General features: G+C 44.3%; 2 protein-coding genes across 9 annotated transcripts; one reads left to right on the top strand and one right to left on the bottom strand.

The window, feature by feature from the left end:
* Positions 1 to 65: 65 nt before the first annotated feature.
* itgb3bp (integrin subunit beta 3 binding protein) lies at positions 66 to 7,188 on the bottom strand. 6 transcript variants are annotated; one of them, XR_002836080.2, is made up of 10 exons: positions 7,091 to 7,188; positions 6,947 to 6,983; positions 5,921 to 6,008; positions 5,591 to 5,657; positions 4,944 to 5,022; positions 4,670 to 4,757; positions 4,420 to 4,476; positions 1,270 to 1,345; positions 928 to 1,175; positions 66 to 436 (listed from the first exon to the last, which is right to left on the bottom strand). XR_002836080.2 is itself a non-coding variant. In XM_023794552.2 (9 exons), exons 1-8 carry the CDS (start codon positions 7,093 to 7,095, stop codon positions 1,293 to 1,295), a joined length of 474 nt encoding a protein of 157 aa, XP_023650320.1. In that variant the 5' UTR covers positions 7,096 to 7,188; the 3' UTR covers positions 66 to 436; positions 1,270 to 1,292. The 6 variants fall into 6 exon arrangements, 2 of the variants coding, with proteins under 2 accessions (XP_023650320.1, XP_023650319.1); XR_002836079.2 differs by having other exon boundaries at positions 66 to 433; XR_002836081.2 differs by having other exon boundaries at positions 66 to 433; positions 928 to 1,137.
* Positions 7,147 to 21,677, top strand: efcab7 (EF-hand calcium binding domain 7). 3 transcript variants are annotated; one of them, XM_072699465.1, is made up of 14 exons: positions 7,147 to 7,276; positions 7,582 to 7,767; positions 8,000 to 8,211; positions 9,056 to 9,142; positions 9,797 to 10,424; positions 12,287 to 12,393; positions 13,867 to 14,008; positions 14,292 to 14,395; positions 14,789 to 14,946; positions 15,900 to 16,033; positions 17,988 to 18,136; positions 18,702 to 18,911; positions 19,305 to 19,412; positions 21,295 to 21,677. In XM_072699465.1, the coding sequence occupies exons 2-14, from the start codon at positions 7,620 to 7,622 to the stop codon at positions 21,367 to 21,369; spliced, it is 2,262 nt and encodes a 753-aa protein (XP_072555566.1). In that variant the 5' UTR covers positions 7,147 to 7,276; positions 7,582 to 7,619; the 3' UTR covers positions 21,370 to 21,677. The 3 variants fall into 3 exon arrangements, with proteins under 3 accessions (XP_072555566.1, XP_072555568.1, XP_072555567.1); XM_072699467.1 differs by having other exon boundaries at positions 7,160 to 7,276; positions 7,656 to 7,767; XM_072699466.1 differs by lacking the exon at positions 7,147 to 7,276 and adding an exon at positions 7,381 to 7,452 and having other exon boundaries at positions 7,656 to 7,767.
* The last annotated feature ends 174 nt before the right edge of the window (positions 21,678 to 21,851 follow it).

Raw genomic sequence — 21,851 nt, 5'->3', positions numbered from 1 at the left:
CTCCCCGCTGGTCCATGGCGAAATAAGTCAACACTGCAAATGAACAGTCATATAACCGACACTAATTAATATCTTAAAGCCATTTATTATCATAAAATATTCATTACGAGCGGTAAATACAGAAGCATCCACGCAGGGGGTGTGTGCTAGCAGGAGAGCGGCAGACACGGTGTCATAAAACTGAAATACCACACCAATCTTATGCTTCTTTCTGGAAGTTAATGATGGGCATTAAAAAAAAAATCTATTTCAACTAGAAATGGTGGAATCGGGGTTGGGGGGGGAGGTGACATTGCCTGGAGCCCAGAGGAGCCCGAGCATGGCTGGGTGTGGTCCTGGGTGCTGCAGAGCTGTTCCGGAGAAGGGCCTGGTGCCTTCTGCAGACAGGCCGGGAGAACCATCGGTCCCTCCTCCCTCGTGGGTCACAAAGGTGCTGCTGGGAGGAGGGGGGGCAGGCGCTGTTCTCATTGGCAAGGTCCATTTACACCCCGCCCCCCCCCACCCCGAGGGGCTGTACAAAAACATTAGTTTTGTTTATGGGTGTATGTTTTTGTCCTTCACATGGCCTCCAAGGGTGATAAAGTGAGAGTTATACGATCCACCTTGAGCAGAAATGGGAAATGTTACAGCGCAGCACCAGCTGTTGCATAGGTCCCACCCCCCCCAAGCACTGCCAAATAAAGGGGCCGGCTCGCACGCTTGGACACAGCCCCTCGTATTCACGCTTATGTATTCAGGCCAAATCTCACCCTGTGCCAAGCCGCGGGCATTAGCCTGGGGGTGAACAAAAAATTCTGCAGGGCTGTGCATTCAGCATTAATATAACCATTAATATAACCATAAAGGTTTGTCAGGACAGGTGGGACGCCTCTGCCGGAAAATAATTATAATATTATAATAAACAATCATTTCAAAACCAAAGCTCACCCTCCAAGCGGCACGATCGGCAGGGTCTGTGTATCTCACACCCGGATTCCACATTTGCCACGTGGCAGGAGAACCTTCCGGAAGCTTAGCAAGCAGAGAGTGCTGCTGCAAGACACCCTACGCTCCAGCAGGACACCCTACGCTCCAGCAGGACACCCTACGCTCCAGCAGGACTGGGCATCCCCATGGCACCTGGCACTAGGCCTGTAACTGCTCTGCTTCAGCTCCAGTGCAAACTAATTATCAAACTATAAAAATAATCAATGTTTTTAATCATGTAATAATCTGCTGCTTAACGCAGGCAGATGGGGCTGGGAGGGGGCTGGTGTTTTTAGTACTTACATCAGAGGGCGCAGAATTACTCCTCAGTTCAGGATTGATTTTAGGAATTCGTAGGAGCTTGACGGCCTTCCGGGACCTGCGGAGCATCAGAGCCATGCGATTCATTCTCCATCCAACAGGCCTGGCGTCGGAGGGAACCTCGCTGAGGGCCGCACTCACAGTGCAGCGTTAGCGTGTGGACAAGCCCGCAACCTCGCTTCATTGAGGCGCCTCAAACGAACGAGACGGGCCTGCCTTTGTGGCCAAAAAGCATCAGAGGTGGTGTCTTTCCAAGGGCATGGCAGACGGCCATTTTAACTGCAGCTATACCTTCAACACCAGAATACCAGAACGGCTCCATTCACGTCAAACTGCTCTAAATTTATGTACCAGATACTGGGATCCTCCGCATAGTATAGGGTATAAAAAAAGCACTAAAATCGTATTTGGTTTATTATATATTTTAAGAACCTTGCTTTAATACAGTACCTATTAAGGGTACGATACAAATCTCTCAAAACACGCCTCTGTCTATTAACTAATCAATTTCTATACTGCTGATCTGTCCCCTCTGTTCCCGTTTCGTCATCTGAAAATTCATATTATATAGGATTTTCTTATGGACGAACCGCAATAAAATGGGTCGTGGCTTGGAAGATGCGGGGGCCAGTCAGAGCCCCACACATGACTAAATGCTTTAGAGGAAATAAAATTAGTTTCTGCGGTAAGCAGAGCTGTTTAAATGTTATTTATTTTCATGCTCCAAAGAAAATATATTGTGAAGTACAACATTGATTTAGGGCATTACAATGTCTCTGTATGGGCCGAAGGTGGAGAATTTATGAAACCTTTGCTCAACTCCTTTAATTGAATTTTCCAAATCTCTCACCACACACAAATAATCGATACCTTCTGCGGAGGAACTTGCTCAGAATTATTACGACCTTTCTTTTCAATTTTGTTGTCATCAGCACATACCGGCAACGCGGGTATTTTGTAATGCCTCGACAACGCTGGGAATTTATATCAGACCAAAAGCTGATTACTCACAAAAAAAATAAAGTGACTTTCTCTAGAATGCTTACCGAAACTTCTGTTAACCTAAAGAAATGACTGCGGACATTTTGGGGGGGGGGGCTTTAGGACTTGGGGGGGTGGGGGGTTACTGGATACTGACCCACGATGGAGGTGATAGTGAGGCGAGTGTGTGTTTTAGAAGTTTGGTCAGCAAAGTTAAAATATCCCTCTCGATTTACTCAGCTGCTCTTGCGGGGTCATAGAGCCACAGGGTCACAGCACCCAGGGCCCCCACCCCACCGTACGCCCTCACACTGCTATGAGTGTGATTTCATACTCCTCAGGTGATCCGCTTTCACTCCCCAACCCACCAAAACAACGTGATAAATTTCCCAGTTACAAACACATGAGTTAAATACAATGATCCTTCATCCTCCGTATTAAATACAATTTAACTGCACAAAACCACAGTCAGAGAGCCATCCTAAATCAATGTTACGCTGTGCAATATATTTTCCTCAGAGCATGAAAATATTTGAACAGTTCAAACTATTTTTATTTCTTCAGCTGCATTTAGTCACATGTGGGATCTGATGCATCCCTTAACTTTTAGCCAATAAGCAAAATGACAGAAAATATAGTTAAAAAAAACAAAGTGCTCATGTATAGAAGTAATACATTAAATGAGATCCCTAAAAACATACTGACACAATAGTTATTTAAAATAAGTCATATGAAATTATGTAATTGTGTAGTTTCAAGTAAGGAGTAAAAAAAGAAGAAGTAAGGTTACTAGGAATAAGGCTAGCTATACAATTTTCCTTCTTTACAAAATCTGGGTGATAATTAGGGAGCGTCTACAAACTGCGTTTCCCAGCGTGTTTTGCGCTGGAAGGTGTGAACTACTTTCAAGACCCTATACCAGGGGTCACCAACCTTTTTGAAATGGGAGCTACTTCACGGGTACTGAGCCATACGAAGGGCTACCAGTTTGAAACGCCCTCCTAAACTTATCTAAACTTCATGTATAATAAACATGTTTTAAATGCTTTTTTTTATAGATTCAAATCTATATAAATGCAAATGTGATTATAGAACAATAGCAACAGGATAAAATTACATTTTGGACGTTGCTCACTGGTGAGTTGTGCCATTTTTAGAACAGGTCCGTGGGCGACTCATGTGGCCCTTGGGGCCATCCTGGTGCCCGCGGGCACCACGTTGGTGACCCCTGCCCTATACAGTAGGATTGGCCTTTGCACCAGCCCCAGTACATATCCCCCGCAGCCGTGCTCCAAACACGAACACCATCTCCGCGATGGCAGCGTCTGGCATACCGCCACCCGTCTACGTTTGACGCTTTAACAAATGAAGCACTGTTTACTTGCACGGCCTTGAATAACAATTTGTTTACACGAAACGCAAGTCGCAAGCGAACAATCGGACCATTCTTCCTCACGCCTCCACTTCAGAGTGCCCGGCACTTCATCGCTTTAAGTAACTGCATCTATTTCACACCACGCCATGTGATGGAAAACGTGACCCCCCAACCCCAACCCCCCCCCCCCCCCCCCCCCCCCCAAGGCCCAGCTGCAAGCAAACTGCAGTTCAAAGCTTCCAAAGGCTAATTAACCCAGTTTTGGGCAGCACCTTGTAAAATCCCCTCCACTCACTTTCTACAATCGCCCGCTATGTTGCAGAGTCTTATGGGTCAACTGCGGCTCAAACAGCACATTTAATTCAGATACAGTTTTGATAACTAGCCCTTTATATCAGGAAGACCTCATATGGTCTTTTCGTCTAGATGACCACATGCATATAAAACACAGAGGCTTTGATTTGTGACCTCACAGTCAAAGCAGAACCGAAGCCCTGTGTTCTGCCGTGCGGCAGCAGTGAAAATCACCCCCCATCCCTGAAATCTATCAGCTTGTGTAATAAGTGGAACCATACATATTTTTATATTTTCATTCGAGGAAACAAGCAAAGGTCATGATTAAACAAGTGGATCCCATTCAGTTCCATCAACTTTACAAAACAGCTGGTTTTGTCATCATTACCACTTCATTACGCACCATTTGAATGGTTCACTATTTCACATTTAAACTATCTGTATCATGTAAACCAGGTTTCAACTATTTAAACTGGTTTTACCGTCTCTGCGGTGGCGGTCCAAGTCGATCCCGTCGAGGCGAGCTTCCACCAGGGCACCTGGGACAGACGGGGTTTTAGCAAAGGCGCCCTGCATTCCATGATGGTACAGAAAGCATTCTGTCTGGAGCGAGACACCCTTGCTCAGAATCCTGAGCCCTGCACGTCTCCCCCACATCTCCTTGCTATTCCCCCTGACAAACGGGCGGCTTCCTGGGGATGTGAGGTCTGGTTGAGGTGCCATGCCACTCACAGAGCTCCCTGTTTTTGCACAGTTCGGCCTGCAGATCCGAAGAGCCTCCCCTGAAGAACCCGCTCAGCTCACTACCGCCCTCTGTAGACTGTGTTGAGAGACAATTATTTTTACAAAAACATACCAAACACAGTGATATTTAGTTAATGGTCTTTACTATTTTAGCTTTGTCATCCATCAAAACTATGAGATTTCAAGGTTCTACTAAAACATCCATGAAATTGGTTAACAAAGACAATTTTTAAAATCCAACAGTTGAAACAGACAGACATACCAATATTTTTTCAATCTGCTGCCTGGCCTTTAAAAATGCATTTACTGACGCTTCAATTTTAGACCGCAAGGCATGAAATCTGGAGAAAAATAAGCAATAAAGCTCAGATACAATATACAGGAGTAAACCACCACCTATTACTTTTCAAATTATCTTTCTGTTTATCATATTCACATGTGATTGAATGCATATCGGATCATTAAATTTCTTAATAGTTCTTGGTTTTCTCCTTGGGCCTAAATGGCCAGCAATCAGCATACTGAACATGAATTTTCAAAACCGTCATGATTGTCTTGATGTAGTGCTTATAAAAATGCCCCGGGGGGTAAAATGGGATTTTTTTTACTTGACAAACCTTGTCCAACTATTTTTAGAGCTATGTAAATCACTGTGGCTCCATCACGTGATGAATACCTCTTGATTCCACACCTCCTGTCATTAAAAACTGATCAGTCATAATGACCATCAGGAAACTGTAGCAATTGAAGTACTCACTAATAAAGAGACTTATCTCCACCCCTGAAGTATCGGTACGGACTTCCTTTTCAGCACTTTAGATTTTACTAAAATATTTAACAAATATCATTAATGATTTAGCATTTCAGCTCTGTGATCGATTAGTAACTTCACAGTACCAGAATACTCACTTTTCTTTATCTGTCTGAGGTTCCTGTACCGTTGGACTGCCAGCATTTTCCCTCAAATTTGAATTAGCTGGTGAGAAAAATACTGCTTTGAGATACACAGAATGATTTTGTATGTGTCTGTGCTGTTTTTACATCGTTGATGACTTCATCTCTGAGAACTGGAGCCATTTAACACTCTTAAATAATCAATGTACATTTAGAAATAAAAAAAACAAGATATATATAACATGGCCTTTAGAACAAATGCATTTTTAAAAATGTATGTACCATGAAACACTAAGTAAAGAGTGTAAAAATCACTACAAGTAAAGAAACAAAGTTTTTCTGTACCTGGAGGAGTATGAGTGTGGTGAATGGAGCAGGTACCAGTCAATGGGGAATAGGTCCTGTCTAGTGCTGGTCTCTTAGATGGCGTTATCTAGGCACAGAACAATCTCGCTTATAACACTTTATGCCTTATTGAACCAGGAGACAAATTAAATAAGTAGATCAACACATTTATTTATACAATCATACATGAATTCACATTAATAATTGAGACAGCTAGGCATAGATCACTAAATAAGCTGATAGGTTGAAAAACCAGCAATGACCCTTGGCAATATAACAGCCTATTCCCAGGATCATGTAAACCAGGATCATGTAAACTGGGGCTATTTGAATCTCAGTCCTCGTGGTCCAAGCACTGCTCAGTCCTCAGCCTTCTTGCCTGTGAGTCAGATGTTAAGGCTCTGTAGCCAATCAGTAATTATTAAACGAACTACCTTGGAGAACTGAAAACAAGCCCTGGACTTGGAATCAAGGGTCAGATTTGAAAAGCCCTGCTATAAACTATGGGGGACCAAGAGAGTGTTACAGACGATAAACATATTTAACTAAACAATGTAAGGTCCCCCTGTCCAGGGTGCACCCCACATTTTTCCCCTATGCTGCCTAGGATAGGCTCCAGGCCACCCACAACTCTGACCAGAAAAGCGATTGGAGGATGGATGGAGGGATGAATGTCAAATGAGTTTCCTAACATATTGCCTTTCCCTATTACACAATCAAACCATAAATACCAGCTGTGTTATACTACTTAATTTAGCCACTTATCATCCAAACTGAAAATTTAGCTTTGAATAAAGATCATTTACAAACAACGGTCATTAGCAAATGACGGTGGGTGCAGCACTGGGAACTACTTTAAGTAACATCTGATACGTTAGTACATCTTCTTACTTATTGAAATGTACTAGTGGCAGGTATAAATCACATTATTTCATTGTATCCATTATTAAAATAAGAAAGAATTAATGTCACTACACCACACAAAAAGACTAACGTCGACCCTAAGCCTCCTTTTCCCCAACTCACATTTTCCTTTTCTTCCAAACGCAGGGCCCTCTTAACTCTGCAAAAAAAACAAAATAAGAAATTTGCTAACGTTAAAGGGACTGCTCACAACATGCAGAAAAATTATCAGAGAGGGAGCGCAAAAAGACCTTTAAACATACTTACGGCATATTTACAGTAAGCGCACAGTCTCCAAAACAAATAATGCCCGTTTTGAAAAGTGGCGCGGTACGACTGGAAATGGGTTCCCCGTCACCGGTTTTCTGTATTTTTCTTTAAAAAGCACATGCGATTAATGGATATTTTTCTAAATTATTCTATATTTTAGATTTTTTGTGGCGTATTGGCCTTGTGAGTATTTTTTATTTCATTATAATATTTTTTCCTGAGCGGAACGTTCATTATAGTGCTATGTTTCGGTCCGTGCCCGTCTTAACGATACACATTGTTTACATGGCAACGGCCTGGATGTATGCGGCAGGCGATGATGCTCCGTTTAGCCTCCTGGCGAACTAGATGAAATTAAGGCAACGTTTTCAGTACAATTTTTAAGTGCTTGCATCTGTGCTAGTATGCTAATGCGTACGTTTGCTTCTTGGTTGCCTGAAACACGGTTATCGACATGCTAGCTAACTAATATGGTTTGCGGTTTATAGGATAGGATAGATTCTGCCGTATCATTTAACATTTAAGGATGTCGTCATATATCACACCGTCCCACGGTTTGCAGAAATCGCAGCAGACCGAGGATGAGCGATTCTACATGAGATGCAGGGCCGCGTACGTGGCGGTGTTTAAGTCCAGTCTAGCAAACATACAAAGCAAGGAGCAACTGTGCATAGGTAAGCAGGCCGATATAGAGGCAGTTAAACCTTTGTTCTGTGGTAGAGTTAATAAACTTTCTTTAATTAAATATCTAGCATCGCCTATTAGTAGTCAGACAGATGCTCTCTTTTTTTCCCAGAAGTCAGGCAGCCATTAACTAGCGTTAGTTGACCTGGTTGCCGGAGTCCAGTGTATGAGTCAATAAGCAGCACTTGATGTATGTGTGTTTTTTATTTATTTTATTTACAGTTTTGCAACAGGCTGGGCTGAATCCGTCTCTGAAAACTCTGGGTGCGTACTGGACCCCAGGGACAGTCAAACTTAACTTTGACGACTTCTGCGAAATACTTAAAAAGGAGAAACCAATAGACAAAAATGAGGTACTGAAGGCTTTCAGAAAGATGGATCCAGACGGTAGCGGATATATTTCACATGGTGATCTCTACAGAGTCCTCACTTCAGTGAGTAATGCGAAGTATCTCGCTGTTAATAAATTAACTGATTCTTTTCATATAAACATCTGTCTTCCGACTGCTTATCTTTGTCAGGGTTGGTCACACCAGTCAGCCTAACTGCATGTCTTTGGATGTTATGAGGAAATCCATGAGATGTGGAGAGAATTTGCAAATTCCACACACACAAAGTGGAGGCGAGATTCAAACCCATAAGTGTGAGACTGAGCCATACAAATCTCCATGTATCTTCTTATTGGGCAATGGGCAGTGATGTCCTAATGGTTAGGGAAGCGCACTTGTTCGAATTCCCGACCGGCAAGTCACCACTGAGGTACCCTGAGCAAGGTACCGCCCCCAAGCACTGCTCCCTGGGCGCTGAATTAGCTGCCCCCTGCTATGTCACATATGGGTTTAATGCAGAGGACACATTTTGTTGTTGTGCACTTTGTGCTGTGGTGTGTCAGCAATGACTACTGATCTCTGTCTTCTTATAGCTTATCCTGATCAGAGTCCCGGGGGCATAGGGCAGACTGCTAGGGAACACCCTGAACAGGATGCCAGTCCATTTCAGGGCACATGTATGCACACATTAATAATTATTCTGTTTGGGCAGTTAAAAAACTCCAGCTAATGCAGCTGCATGTCTTTGGGCTGTGGGATGAAATCCACACAGCAGAGAACATGCAAACTCCACCTACACAGAGCATTGACACAGTTTGTACCATCAACCTGGATGTCTGAGGCAGCAGCAACTCCCACCTGTGCCGAGCCTGAAAAGCTTCTTTTAGTTTATTATTTTGCATTGATCTTAGTTTAGTAATTAGTTTTTAAACTTGCCCTCGTTTTTTAGACTGGAGAAAAGATGAGTCCCGAGGAAGTAAACAGCATCTTTTCCATCATGGAGATTAACCGGGATGGAAAGCTGGACTACAACGAGGTGAGATCCTCCTTTGCCGACTGATTGTATGGGTGTTTGCAAATAATGCTTTTAGATCACTGCTTGCGATTAACAGAAGCAGAACAGCAGCGTAATTAATTTGTTGTTAAAACTGACTGTGGTGGAGAAACAGGATTTTCGCAGAGGGTAACACTACCAGCCTTTCTGTGGATCTAACTGCAGTACGCACCATGCTGACATGCAGGGGTGTCAGCAATGTGGGGGCGGGGGGACGTGGCTCCCCCCAGTATCGTCAGAACCCCCTCCTTCCCAAACAATAAATACACAAATGATAGCGCATTTCTTATCTTTTTATTATGAATGCGCACATTACTGAAGCCAATTCCCTGCGCATGCAGAGCGTGAAGGAAAAACATATGGCTAACAAAGATGGCTACCGTCCTACATCAAACTCATTTTATCATATGGATTAGTTATATTTTTTCTGAAACTGTACCCTAAACAGTGTTTGTCTTATTTAAAAATGATTAAATCTTTATTATTCTAAAATTATTTAGAAATCTTTCTCGCACGGCATCTTCTCACAATGTCACTATTGCACGTGTGTCCGTGTTGCCTGCTGCCGTGGCAAATTTGGTACCCGGTGATGTGAAACTCCTGCTGCTGACACGACCCCTCTTTCACGGCGCTCAGTTCTGCAGGCTGTTGGTGTTCGCCACCAAGGAGTGCCAGACCGTGGACCTTCAGAGACTGGAGGCCGACGGTAGACAGAAGAGGCAGAATTTCGGCAATGATTCGGAGAGCTCTCCCCAGAGGCCTGCCACACAGCCCAGCCCTGAGCCTTCAGAGAGCTCTCTCCAGAGGCCTACCACACAGCCCGGCCCTGCAGCTTCAGAGAGCTCTCTCCAGAGGCCTGCCACACAGCCCGGCCCTGCGGCTTCAGAGAGCTCTCTCCAGAGGCCTGCCACACAGCCCGGCCCTGTGGCTTCAGAGAGCTCTCTCCAGAGGACTGCCACACAGCCCGGCCCTGTGGCTTCAGAGAGCTCTCTCCAGAGGCCTGCCACACAGCCCGGCCCTGTGGCTTCAGAGAGCTCTCTCCAGAGGCATGCCACACAGCCCGGCCCTTCGGCTTTAGAGAGCTCTCTCCAGAGGCCTGCCACACAGCCCGGCCCTGTGGCTTCAGAGAGTTCTCTCCAGAGGCCTGCCACACAGCCCGGCCCTGCGGCTTCAGAGAGCTCTCTCCAGAGGCCTGCCACACAGACCGGCCCTGCGGCTTCAGAGAGCGCCCTGAAAACAGAGCTGGACACCACTCCGAGGAAAGGTATGGCTGCTGTCGACCCCCCCTGGCAGAACGCAGTAAGGCTGCCCCACACCCCTCATTCCATGTTTACAGACGTATAAAAGCACCAGGGGTCTCCAAGGGTACAGCCAACCGTGCTGATTTATTATCCTATTTATAAGCAAGACCAGAAATGGTTGTAGTCCTGGTGTGTCCAAAACAGCCCTGCCGGACCGCCGTTTGCCTTTTCTTTAGAGAGCGTAATAGGATGCCTCACAGAATTATCCAACTGATTAAATAACCGAGTGGATAAAGGACAGTAGGACCTATGCAGCTGGAAGATGAGATGAGAGAACTGCAAACAGACTGCCCGAGAAGATGAAGTGGATGAAGTGGATTTGCAGCGGGGAGGGGGCGTGTTCAGGCTATTGATTGGGGGAGAGCCGCCTGGACCCAGGGGAGCGGGAGGGGCTGGGGGGCTGTCTGGCGGAGGTCCCTCAAATGGACGGCTGGAAAAACAAACCGGCTTTTTGATACTTTCCCAGATTAGCGCATTACGCTCTCCAGCTTGAGGTATTGATTTATTCAGCGTGCATGTTGTCACTGATGTGGGGTTAAACGCCCCTGCGTCTCACACTTTGCTGTTGTTTGGGTCTGCTTGAGCTCATTTTGTCAATGGACTGTGGGGTGCAGGTCTCACCGGGGCTCATGGTGAGTCCTTCGGAAGGGGATGGTGCACTTCCATACTGTGCATGCTGTGCCTTTACATTTCCCCTCAGTTTATTTCATCCAGAACAGCTGGATTTTACCGCAGTGAAGTGTGTTGTTTAATGGCACAATTGCAAGCTCCCCTTCACCAGCAGCCTTTCTGTCCTTGGTCTTTAACCCCTCTTCCACATTGCTGCAGGTAAACTCTAAACAACTATCCACATCTACACTAAGGACAATGTGTTGCTCAATGGGTTGGGAATTTCTGGCCAGTAGGTTATGTGTTCAAGTCCCATAGCTGGCACCAAAAAATGTCTTTTTTTTTTTTGTCAGACCCTTTGTCCAAAATGACATACAAGTCAGGCAAATGATACATTACACTCACAAAATATTCACCATTGGGATCTTAAGCAGGGCTCTTAACTCCAACTTCTCCAGAGATGTACAGTGACCTTGTCTCCTACTAATAAATATGAGTTCAAAGGGATCACAAATAATCATTTTGGTTTGTATGTTAGTAACCCGGCCCTCTTACATTCAGGTTAACTGGTAACCATGCCAACCACACAGTCAATACAGAACTCCACCAAGGCATGTAACACCTTTAAACACCAAACCGGCTTATAGCTGCACTTTTTGCAGACTCTGCATTGATCATCAGCACCTGGGAGGATGATTTAATATTGTTCAACACCCGGGACGTATCATTCCTATGTTGTCCGTGACAAAACGGCACAATTTTCAATTTTAGCTGCAGTGATGAAGGGTAGAAAGTTCTCGAGTCTGAAATACGATTGAGCAGCAGCGGTCAAACAAATCCCGGCGTCTGCTAAAAAGATTTAAATTGAGAGAATTCCTCTTCTTTTTTTGTCAGTATATTTTTCATTTAGCAGCCTTACTGCTAAGCTTATAGGTATCTAAGATGTTCAGGCTCTGGGGAACGTGTCAGAAGATGCTACCATTCGAGTTTCAAGGTGTTTTGCTTATTAAGTCCAGACTCTCTTGGTCAGCCTGTCCATCTTATAATAAGAGGTGTGTTTTGTGGTACCGTGCAGTGTGATGGTATGTTCATTGTTTATCCTTTTATTTAAGAGGTGCTGAAGCTGAGGGCAGTTTCCTGAAGGTCAGCCTCTCCTCCATGGTGTTTGTGACTCTAACAGTCTGGCTGTGCTTTTCTGGTGGTCTGGGTGGGGCAGAGAACCGGTCCCCCGCCTGGACCTCCTCCGCCCGCAGCCGGAGATCATCCACATCAGGAGCCGGTGGGACGAGAAGCGGCAAACTGCTGGAGCCCCGCTCGCTGCAGGTTAGGTGACCGGCCTTGTCTGCCAGCAGGCCTGCTCGCCCGTCACAGTAGGCCTGGTGCTCTGGGAGTATTTGGGTTGGGGCTCTGACACCAATCTCTTATTTCCGCCCTCCCTTTGCGCTCGGCTTGCCTTAAACCCCCTGCTGTTTTTTACAAAATAATAACCGGCGTGTCAAGCTGCAGGATTTGGGGTTTTCTGGGGGTGGCTGGAGGAATTCCCGCCGTAAGCATCGCGCTGCGGAGTTGTTTTACGGCCTACTCTGTCGCTCCGGCCCAAACTGCTAATTGGGAGCCGCGAGCGAGCAAGCAGGGCTGTGTTTTTGGGGTGAGGGGGCACGTGCATGGGTCGGGCCTGGGGAGGGGGCACCTTGTGGTAAATCAGACAGGGGGCCGGGCTGTGACACTCCATTGTGTGGGCCGTCAGGCAGAGCCACCTCTGAGGAACACTATTTCAGGGTTTAAAGTGGCCCTTGGCTCCAGGCTGTTTGTCTCATTTGTTACCGGGTGTACAAACTGCCCCAGTCTTTTATCCTCTCCTGTTTGATCCCTTATATTTCACAGCCCTCGGAGTAAATAGGCTTTGTTAAAGGAATTACATTTCTGTCCATGTCGGGGTTTATGTCTTTGTTTTACTCTAATTTATTAGCTAGCAAAAAAGTTTCCCTTTATTTTCGGACAACAGGGACCACTAATCCTTCTAGAGCAAAACAACTATATTTCCTTGAACGAATCTCCAATGGGTTGAGCAAAAACATCTTTCAGCATTTAAATGGGATACCCACAATGCACCTGTATTGGACTTCCTTTAGATGTCAATTTTATAGTTTCATACATATCTATGAAATATTTTATATACATATTTTTTTTTAACCCACCTTGATTCAGATTTTAAAATTTAGTATTTGTTAATGGAAATGGTTCTTTTTTTAATGAGAGTTTACTTAAAATTCCAGTATTATTTCATGTTTCAGTTCATATATTCTTGGTTTCTAACAAAAATAGATTTTTTAAGACTTGGGTGCATGTAATGAGTAACACTTGTTTAATATATAAACAAATTAAGACCAAGCCAGAAAGATACAGTACAGGTTTCCACGGCACATAAAACCTTAATAGAGTGGCTTGTTTAATGTTCCCACTTCTGTTCAGTCAGCAGGGTTTTACTGTACTTGGTATTTTAACCCCCGCCCCCTTGCAGGCTTTCCTTTGTTGTGAGTTTTCTGTCACCATAGCTCCCCCTGGTGGGACTATTCTGCTTTTGCATGACAAGCAACAAAAGCGCCAAAAATTAACGGTGACTATTTGAGTGACTGTTTTTAAAATAATGGTAGGTAATTTAAGTTGATATACATAAGAGAAGTGCCTAAAAAATTTTTTATTTTAAGTAACATCTCAAGGAATTACTTATGACTTAAAAACCTGTTTATCATAATTTCTATCTGTACACGCTTTAAACACGCTACCCTTTTGTAGGACTGGCATCACATCAGTTTGAAAGGTTGCTTCTACCTGGAGGACGATGGAGAGATTGTATCCCTGCAATACCGACTGCACCTTGCCCAGACAACGGCCGTCTTCCTCACCGTACAGCCTCTCAACCTGCGTCTGGTGGACGGTAAAGTGGACCCCCCCTGGCCACCCTGCATGCAGCCGGAAATGTAGATATTGAGCTGGCCAAGGTTTATGGGCCAAATCACAAAACTGGCTACAGACCGACAGAGCATGGAACTGCCCTCATACATTTCACTGCTGTCTTCATTTTGTTCATCCCGCTCATTTCGTTCCTGCTATTGTTCTGTTCGTCTAGCACATTTTATCCCTGTTCTAATTTTGTTCCTTTCATTTGTATCCCAAAACATCCAGTAAATTTCATTCTGGTTGTTTTTTTCCCTCTCCAGAAAAACCCTCATCTTGGATGAACATTGACACTGCACTGTTCCTTATGAATGAAACAAAGGATGGCTTTAACTTTGTCTGTTGTACGGAGTTGCGCGATAAAGAGGTTAGTGCATGTTTTGCTCAGTTTTCTTTAATGTGTTGTTGACAGAGCACTTTCTTTACAGAATAATGTTTCTGAGTGGCATATATGAGATGGTATATAACGCCTAAAGTCATATCTTTCATATAGTTTCATTTAGTTGTATGATTTCCATGACAAACATTCTGTACATGTTAGCTAACCTGGAAAATATTAATAAAACTATGAATATAACTGTGAATTGTTCACATTTACATTTTGATATCATGTGGAGTGTATAGATACAGCTCAATTCTAGTAGGTGAATTGAGCATGTGTCTGCTGCCCTCTAGTGTCCAACTCAATCAGACAGATAGGTAAGATGTGCATATGTCCCCCTAGTGGCCAGATTTTCTGATGCATCCTGTTGATTGACAGAAATGTGGCTGGAAGGGAGAGCTGAATGGCGGCACCTACTATATAATACCGTTTACCACGGGCTGCAGGCTGAGAAAGAGCAGGCAACCAGTGACAAAGACTGCTCAACTGGTATATCGCACCGAAACTGGGGAGCTGGCTCTCACTAAGGAGTTCAGGTACACTCTGCAGTCTTCTTTCTAAATGGATGTGCACTGTCCCTTTAAGACCGCGGTACGTGTGCACGTCCATTCCATGTTGTTTGAGAGCAGAAGAATTTTGTTTGTGAGCCGTGGGTCTGAGGTTACTCAAACTGAGCCGCGTTCCGCTCAGGCCAATTTCCAGCGAAGCTTTTGTTCTGCTGAAAAGTAGGGAGTTTGCATGCAAGCGACAGAAGCTTTTAGGCTCATTAAGATGCGAGGAGAGGGCTGTAAGGGCATAGAGAGTAGGCGAGTGGGGAAGTCAGGGCCCTGTTCCAAACATAAGGGGTCTTCTAGGGGGAAACTTTTGTAGGTCACCTGTGTCTTAGGGGAAGCCCCACCTACAATGTTTCTAAGGTCCCAGAGGCGACCAGCTCCCAACTATCAAAATTCAGGGCAAAGAAACGACTGGAAAAGGTCACTGCTGACCCTCCCACCCTGATAGCCACCTTTCTCAGTCACTCACTTCCTCTTGAAGGCTCAGGCCGGTGTGGAGTACAAGGGTTAGGGGTCCATCTCCATGTCCGGAATGTTGTGGGTTTAAATCCCATAACTGGAAGAGTAATCACTTAACTGCTGGGTCCTAGAGCAAGGGCCTTAGCTTGTCCAGGGAAATTGACCTGTTTCTATTATCTTTTTTGATCCTCATTCCACCTGAACAGTCACATGCACAGATGGTACATTTGTATAGTTGTTACACATCTCTGTTCACTTTTAAGCTCATTTTCTGTTTGTTTGTTTGTTTGTTTGTTTGTTTGTTTGTTTGTTTGTTTGTTTGCATATCCTACCACATTCTGATTCATCATGTTCACAGGCACCTGTGCGTATGTGAGTGGATAAGCTTCCGGTGTGTGACAGCACTACACAGAGATATCGCGTGCACATCTCTGTCGGCCTGTTCGTCCAGAATGTCTGCCCACTCTTTCCTACAGAGCCACCCTCTCAGACATATTTGAGGTCATCGACCTGGATGGCAACGGCCTACTCAGCTTGGAGGAATACAATTTCTTTGAGCAGAGGAGCAGCGGCGAGAAATGCGACAGGGATGCTTGGGCCGTCTGCAAAGGTGCCTGTGCGGAACTGGCAGCTTTATGTTATTGTTATGGGAGATGGTTATATTCAGAGAAGGTCATGTGACAGCCATAGAAGCAGGAAATTGCAAAACAGGAACTGTTAATGATATAGCATCACCAGTGTCTGAGAAAAAGATAATATAATATTAAAATAAGTAGAAATCTAGCAGATCATTATGATCTGTGAGTGGTGTGGGGGCTCACTGAGTTAGGACTAGGGTGGGGGGCGGGGGATTGATTCCGTTACAAATTGCTATTCTTCAAGGTGGCAATTATAATATCACAGTCGTGGGGGGGAACTGACCCTATCCAGGGAAGAAGGGGCACAGGTGGGAACCAACCCTGGGCAGGCGCCAACACACCACAGGGCACACACACCTTCAGGGCCAATTTAGACTCGCCAATCAACCTGCCCTGCACGCTTTTGGACCGTGGGAGGAAACCGGAGCCCCCAGCAAAAACCCACGTGAACATGGGGAGAGCGAGCGAACTCCACACACAAAGGATCCGGGACCGAACCCAAGACCTCCTTGCTGTGAGGCAGCAGTGCTAACCACTGCACCACTGCGCCGTCCAGTTTAAACATGAGTTACTGAAATTATGTTGTTCACATTTCGTACTCCGAGTTGCACACAGCCTGATTTTGTGAAGGGACTTTGGCACGGTGCTGATATGGATGATTAAACGTCTGCAGAGACTTTTCCTGCACCATCTCAATTTAGAGCCACAACTAACCTCTTCCCTGAACACTAAAAACAGTTCCTAAACAAACTGAGCGTTTTACGCCTATTTAAATTCCTCCCTGGGGGCGTCGTGTCTCGCGCTGTCATTGGCTGTTTCTTGTCGCCACACTAATTGCCAGCCGCAGCACTTTTCACACCTACAGGATTTGGCGTTGCTGACAGGTCTAGATATTTAGCCTGCTAGATATCTGACGGGTGCCTGCAACACACTGGCAGCTCTGTCGGGTCACGTCTTCGAACTAATAGCAATGGAGCGCCTGGTCTGAATCTCCTGACGAAAGCTCACACTTGGACATAGTCATCTAAAATGAGTTAGCATGTTGAACGTGCTACAGAAAAATATCCAAATTTGGTATAACAGAGCTGACAGACGTTCTTAGTCTTGGCGACCAGTCCCTCTCTGGTGTTGGCATAATTTATTGGGAAGCCAAAATATTCCCAAACTTAAGTGTCTTTGAGCTCTCTAGCGCTGGCTGTAACCGACTCAAAGCCACAATTAGCATAATGTTTCCCATTTTGAACATCTGCTTGTGAGTTTAGGTTGCACCCGTATCAAGAAATGTATGTTAATTTCATTGCACGTTCCACACTGAAAATGCCGTAACCAAAATGCATGATGAATATGTGTACTGATATAGCCCTTGTCTGTATCTTAAATGTAGATCTGAAATGCTTTTCAGCAACGCGTTGAAAAATTGCTATACATAATGAATCAACAAACATATATTGATATAATATGGATTTGGGCAGTCAGTGCCGATTCCCAGGACACCATTCCTGTGATCAGGTGGTTGCTGGTTTACATCCCCGGGTCAGAAGAGTGATTTCACTGTTGAACCCTTGAGAAAGGCCCTTAGCTAATTGCTCCAGGGACTGTCTGACTCTGCTTTCTCAAAAAAAATTTGTTACTGCTAAGTAAATGAAATGTAAATCTTTTCCTAAGTGTCGTATCAGCGATTAGATGAGGTGGGCCTTGCCTTTAGCATGGGGAGGGGCTGATGGTATGTTCTGAGGAGTCAACCAACAAGACTCAGTCACACTTCTTGCAGACACTGTTGGTTTATCCTGAGAGATGCTGATCCACGGAGCTTTCCATGTTGTAGGGCGGTAGAGCATAGAGAGGCGACCGTGAGGCCAAAATGCATCTGAACAAAGACTGAGAGCCACAGAGGAGCCTGTCCATGAATGTCTAATTGTATTGCAGAGAACTTCGACACCAGGAAGAACCAGCTGACACGCCAGGGCTTCATGGAGCTCAGCTTGATGGAGGCGAACGACCGCGAGGGCGACCCCAGTGACTTATGGGTAACCCTGGAGTCCATGGGCTATAACAGAGCCTTGGAGATGGTGGAGGTACAGAATCCTTTGGCTTTTTGCTGCCACGTATGTTGTTATATACAATATATCATCGCTGTTTGATGAAAAATGCGTATCTCAGAAGATCAAATATTTCAAGAGCATGAAAAAACTGCAAAATAAGCCTAAATACAACGTGATGAGGCACCTTTACCACCACAAATTTTATCATCACACGGCCATCAGGAAATAGTTGAGTGCTTTAAATATATGTACATGGATTGCTGTCAATAAGGCAAGTATGTCAGTATTCACAATTAACACATTCTGTTAATTAGCTAAGTTTCTAGCTATAAATGTTAAGTTGTTAAAATTAGTGAGTAAACCATAAAAATGACCATCACAAATACAAATGTTAACTAGTACAAACATAATTAAATAGATGACTTCATAAAACATCTTCTCATTGGTGAATTAGATGTCAAACCCTATCAGGAGACAGTCTCAACCATCAAAAAGTGAACATAGGCAGTTATTGGACAGTAACAATATTTTATTTATATATATATATATATATATATATATAAGCAAGCGCTAATCCACCTGCCATGTCCGATTGCAGGCCTGCCCTTTCGCGGTCAATGTGTACTCAGAGGCCTCCAAGCCCACCGTGCAGCCCGTCAGCCTGGAGTCGTCTGGCAGGGTGCTAAACGCCGCAGTGTGCGAGTCTGTCATCGCTAAAGGGCAGGGCAGGCCGCTGAGGGGCCACAGTGACGTGCTCATCCACACTTACAGGAGCGAAGCCAGGATCTCCTCCGTCATCGACAATAAGGTGGGCTGGTAATGGGAGGCATTACGGAAGGTTCTACATAGCCAAGTGAGGTGACTTTAAGTTGAAGCAACTTGTTTTATGGGTCTTTAAATGTGTCTTTCAAAGATTGAAGCCCCTGTTTCACTCCTGTAAGCAGAATAAAGGATTGTGCCTCTTTAGGCATGTGTACGTCACACCATGTTTGGCCTGTATCATTATTGTATTCTTATGTGTTGGAATGATCAATTCAAAGGTAGCTATGCCAGGTCTCCTTTATAAAGGACTGAATCTGTGTGTTGAATTCATATATTTGTTCATTTGGCCAGCCATACCATTGTGACTCGTGCATAGGGGTTCTAGATACGACTGACAAAGTTTCTACTAAATGTGAATGTTTTCTGTTTGCTGCCACAGTCTGCAGAGAAGGTGACAGTCCACGTAAACAACGAGCAGAATAAGAACTGCTGTGGCAGCAGGGGCTTAAGCATGTTTGCTGTGGAAATCCCCGCCAGAAGCAAAGTGGTACGATCTCTTATGCTCCTTCTATACTCACATGGTGTGAAACTGCGTACTGAGTACACAGTGCCTGTAAGGGTTTGGAACTGCATTAATGTCAAACATTTCACTTAATATAATTGTGTTACAGCATATGTATACCATATATACATTTAATTATATTCATTTGTAATTGGTATTCAGCAGTGAAGCCATATAAGCACATTCATTAAGAGTCTGTCCTGTTTCTGCCAGTGTATTGGTTGTGTCCTCAAGCCGAAGGAGCCACTGCAGGAATAATACCATACTGAAGTTAACATTTAAATTCTCCTTCCTGAAAGGGGGGTGAGCTTACTAGATCAATTCTTACAATGAATAGAAAAACTGTGTACAGAGCCAAGTGTGCTACGCTAGTCAGTATTATGTACCAAGCTTGTTATTTACTTTTATGCTTTGCCATAATATGCAATGAAAAACAAACTCGTATTCCTAATCAATGTGCACTATATATTGTGGGGAGTAGATGACCCCATTTGCAGTCTATAGATCGCCAGTTGAGCACATAGCTAACCGAATAGTTTGCTTTGATTACCGCTAATCCGCTAACTCCAAAGTTTAATTCCATAATGCTAAACCGATGAACCACTACAAAATTTAGCAAAAGCTAACGATAACTGCTAACTTTTATTACATGAATTTAGTCTCGGTTTGGTTTTAGGCCGCGAAACCCTTAAAAACATACCTAGAGTGCTGAAATTCTAACTTGTTTAGCAATTTAGTTCCACAGGGCTGGAGTGATTACCTGATATTCCTTTTGCAAGATGTACGTGTTTTTGTTGGAGGTCCTGTTCCATGACTGGGTCATGCTGACATTTTGCCCTCAGTGAAGCCGCTTGGGGGATACAATCCATTTACCCAGAACCAGTAAAACAGGTCTCAGCTATAGCTCTGTCTGTCAGAATCTGGAAAATAACCAGGGGCCAAAGCAGGATTTCTTGCTTTGCCGGATAACTTGTTCTATTTAAGGTAGTCTGGGCTAAATGTAAATCCATTTAAACTAAGGTACCTGAAATCCAACAAGTTATGACACTAAGCAAGAAATCCAGCTTTATGTTCCTGGCCCAAGTTCTCTGCTTACTTCGAGGTACCCCAGTTTAAATGGATTTTATCTTCATTCACTTCATTCAGCCCAGACCGCCTTAAATACAAGTTATCGACCTATCATGTCTTATGTTTACATGTAGCCAGCCGACAGTGTGCCAGACTGTTGCAGGGCTGCAACAGATGGGAACAAATATGTGCGATTTACAAACATTTAAACTTGATTTACTTTACCTGCAGAAAATTGTTAGCGGATTTACAGTTAGCCGGACTAAATTTAGGCGAAGTTAATTGGTCCACTAAAGGTTTTCAAAGTTAGCGGAAATGCTAAGACGCTAACGAAAAAGTTAGCTTCGCCAATTAGTGATTAGCGGATTAGCAGAACCCTGCCCGCCACTGTAGATTATAATGTATTGCAGTGTACATATGACAGTACAGGTTTACAGACACACATAAATTGTAACTCTTCCCTCCACTGTAAGTCACTTTGTGTAAAAGCATCAGATAAAGTGAGTAAAAAATAAATAGCTCACACTTCTAAGTGTATAGATTACATTCTACTGCAGTATATAGATCAGTGTTTCCCAACGAGGTCCTCCAGGACCCCCAGACAGTCCACATTTTTGCTCCCTCCCAGGCAGCCCACATTTTTGCTCCCTCCCAGATCTTTACTGTGAGATCCCCTGTCTAGAGGTACCTGAGATCCAGGTTGGGAAACACTGATATAGATGACATTGTACTATACTGTAGACTGGACTACATTGTGCTGTATAGATTACAACCTTGGTCATATCTGCTTTTGTTTCAGGTCTGCCAACACATTGTTCCTGTCAATGAAAAGCAGGAGTGGATCTACAACTGTGTGGAAAATATCCTGCCCTGAGCCTCAGACTCTCACCGTCCATGTGGGATAATGAGCTGTCATTAATGAGACAGCGGCGACACTGTCCCAAAGACATCTAGTCTATGTCAGCCCCATGACCATGACCATGCCCTGGATTGATGGGTGGGAAATGGAGGAAAGGGATGAGTGGGTAAAAGTGTGTGTTGTGTGTGTGTGTGTGTGTGTGTGTGTGTGTGGATTAGGTTTATATAACATTGTGGGGACCATTTTTCATCTCTCCATCTGTTTGTCATTTATCTTGTTTACATTTTCACTTATTTAGCAGAGACTTCCAGCCAAAGTGACATACAATTAGAATTATGAATTATGGTTACGGACCTTGCAAGTGAAATCACTTTGCCAACTGTGAGATGTTAACCTGGGACTTTCTCATTACAGAGTGTCCCAACCAACTGTGTCACACACTGTCCCCTGAGTAACAACTGACCTACAAAATATTACCTGTATAAAATATCTGTACG

Source organism: Paramormyrops kingsleyae, chromosome 15, assembly GCF_048594095.1.
Source record: "Paramormyrops kingsleyae isolate MSU_618 chromosome 15, PKINGS_0.4, whole genome shotgun sequence".
Taxonomy (NCBI): Eukaryota; Metazoa; Chordata; class Actinopteri; order Osteoglossiformes; family Mormyridae; genus Paramormyrops; species Paramormyrops kingsleyae.
The sequence above is the reverse complement of the archived record's forward strand: the minus strand, read 5'-3'. Positions and strand labels throughout refer to the sequence as shown.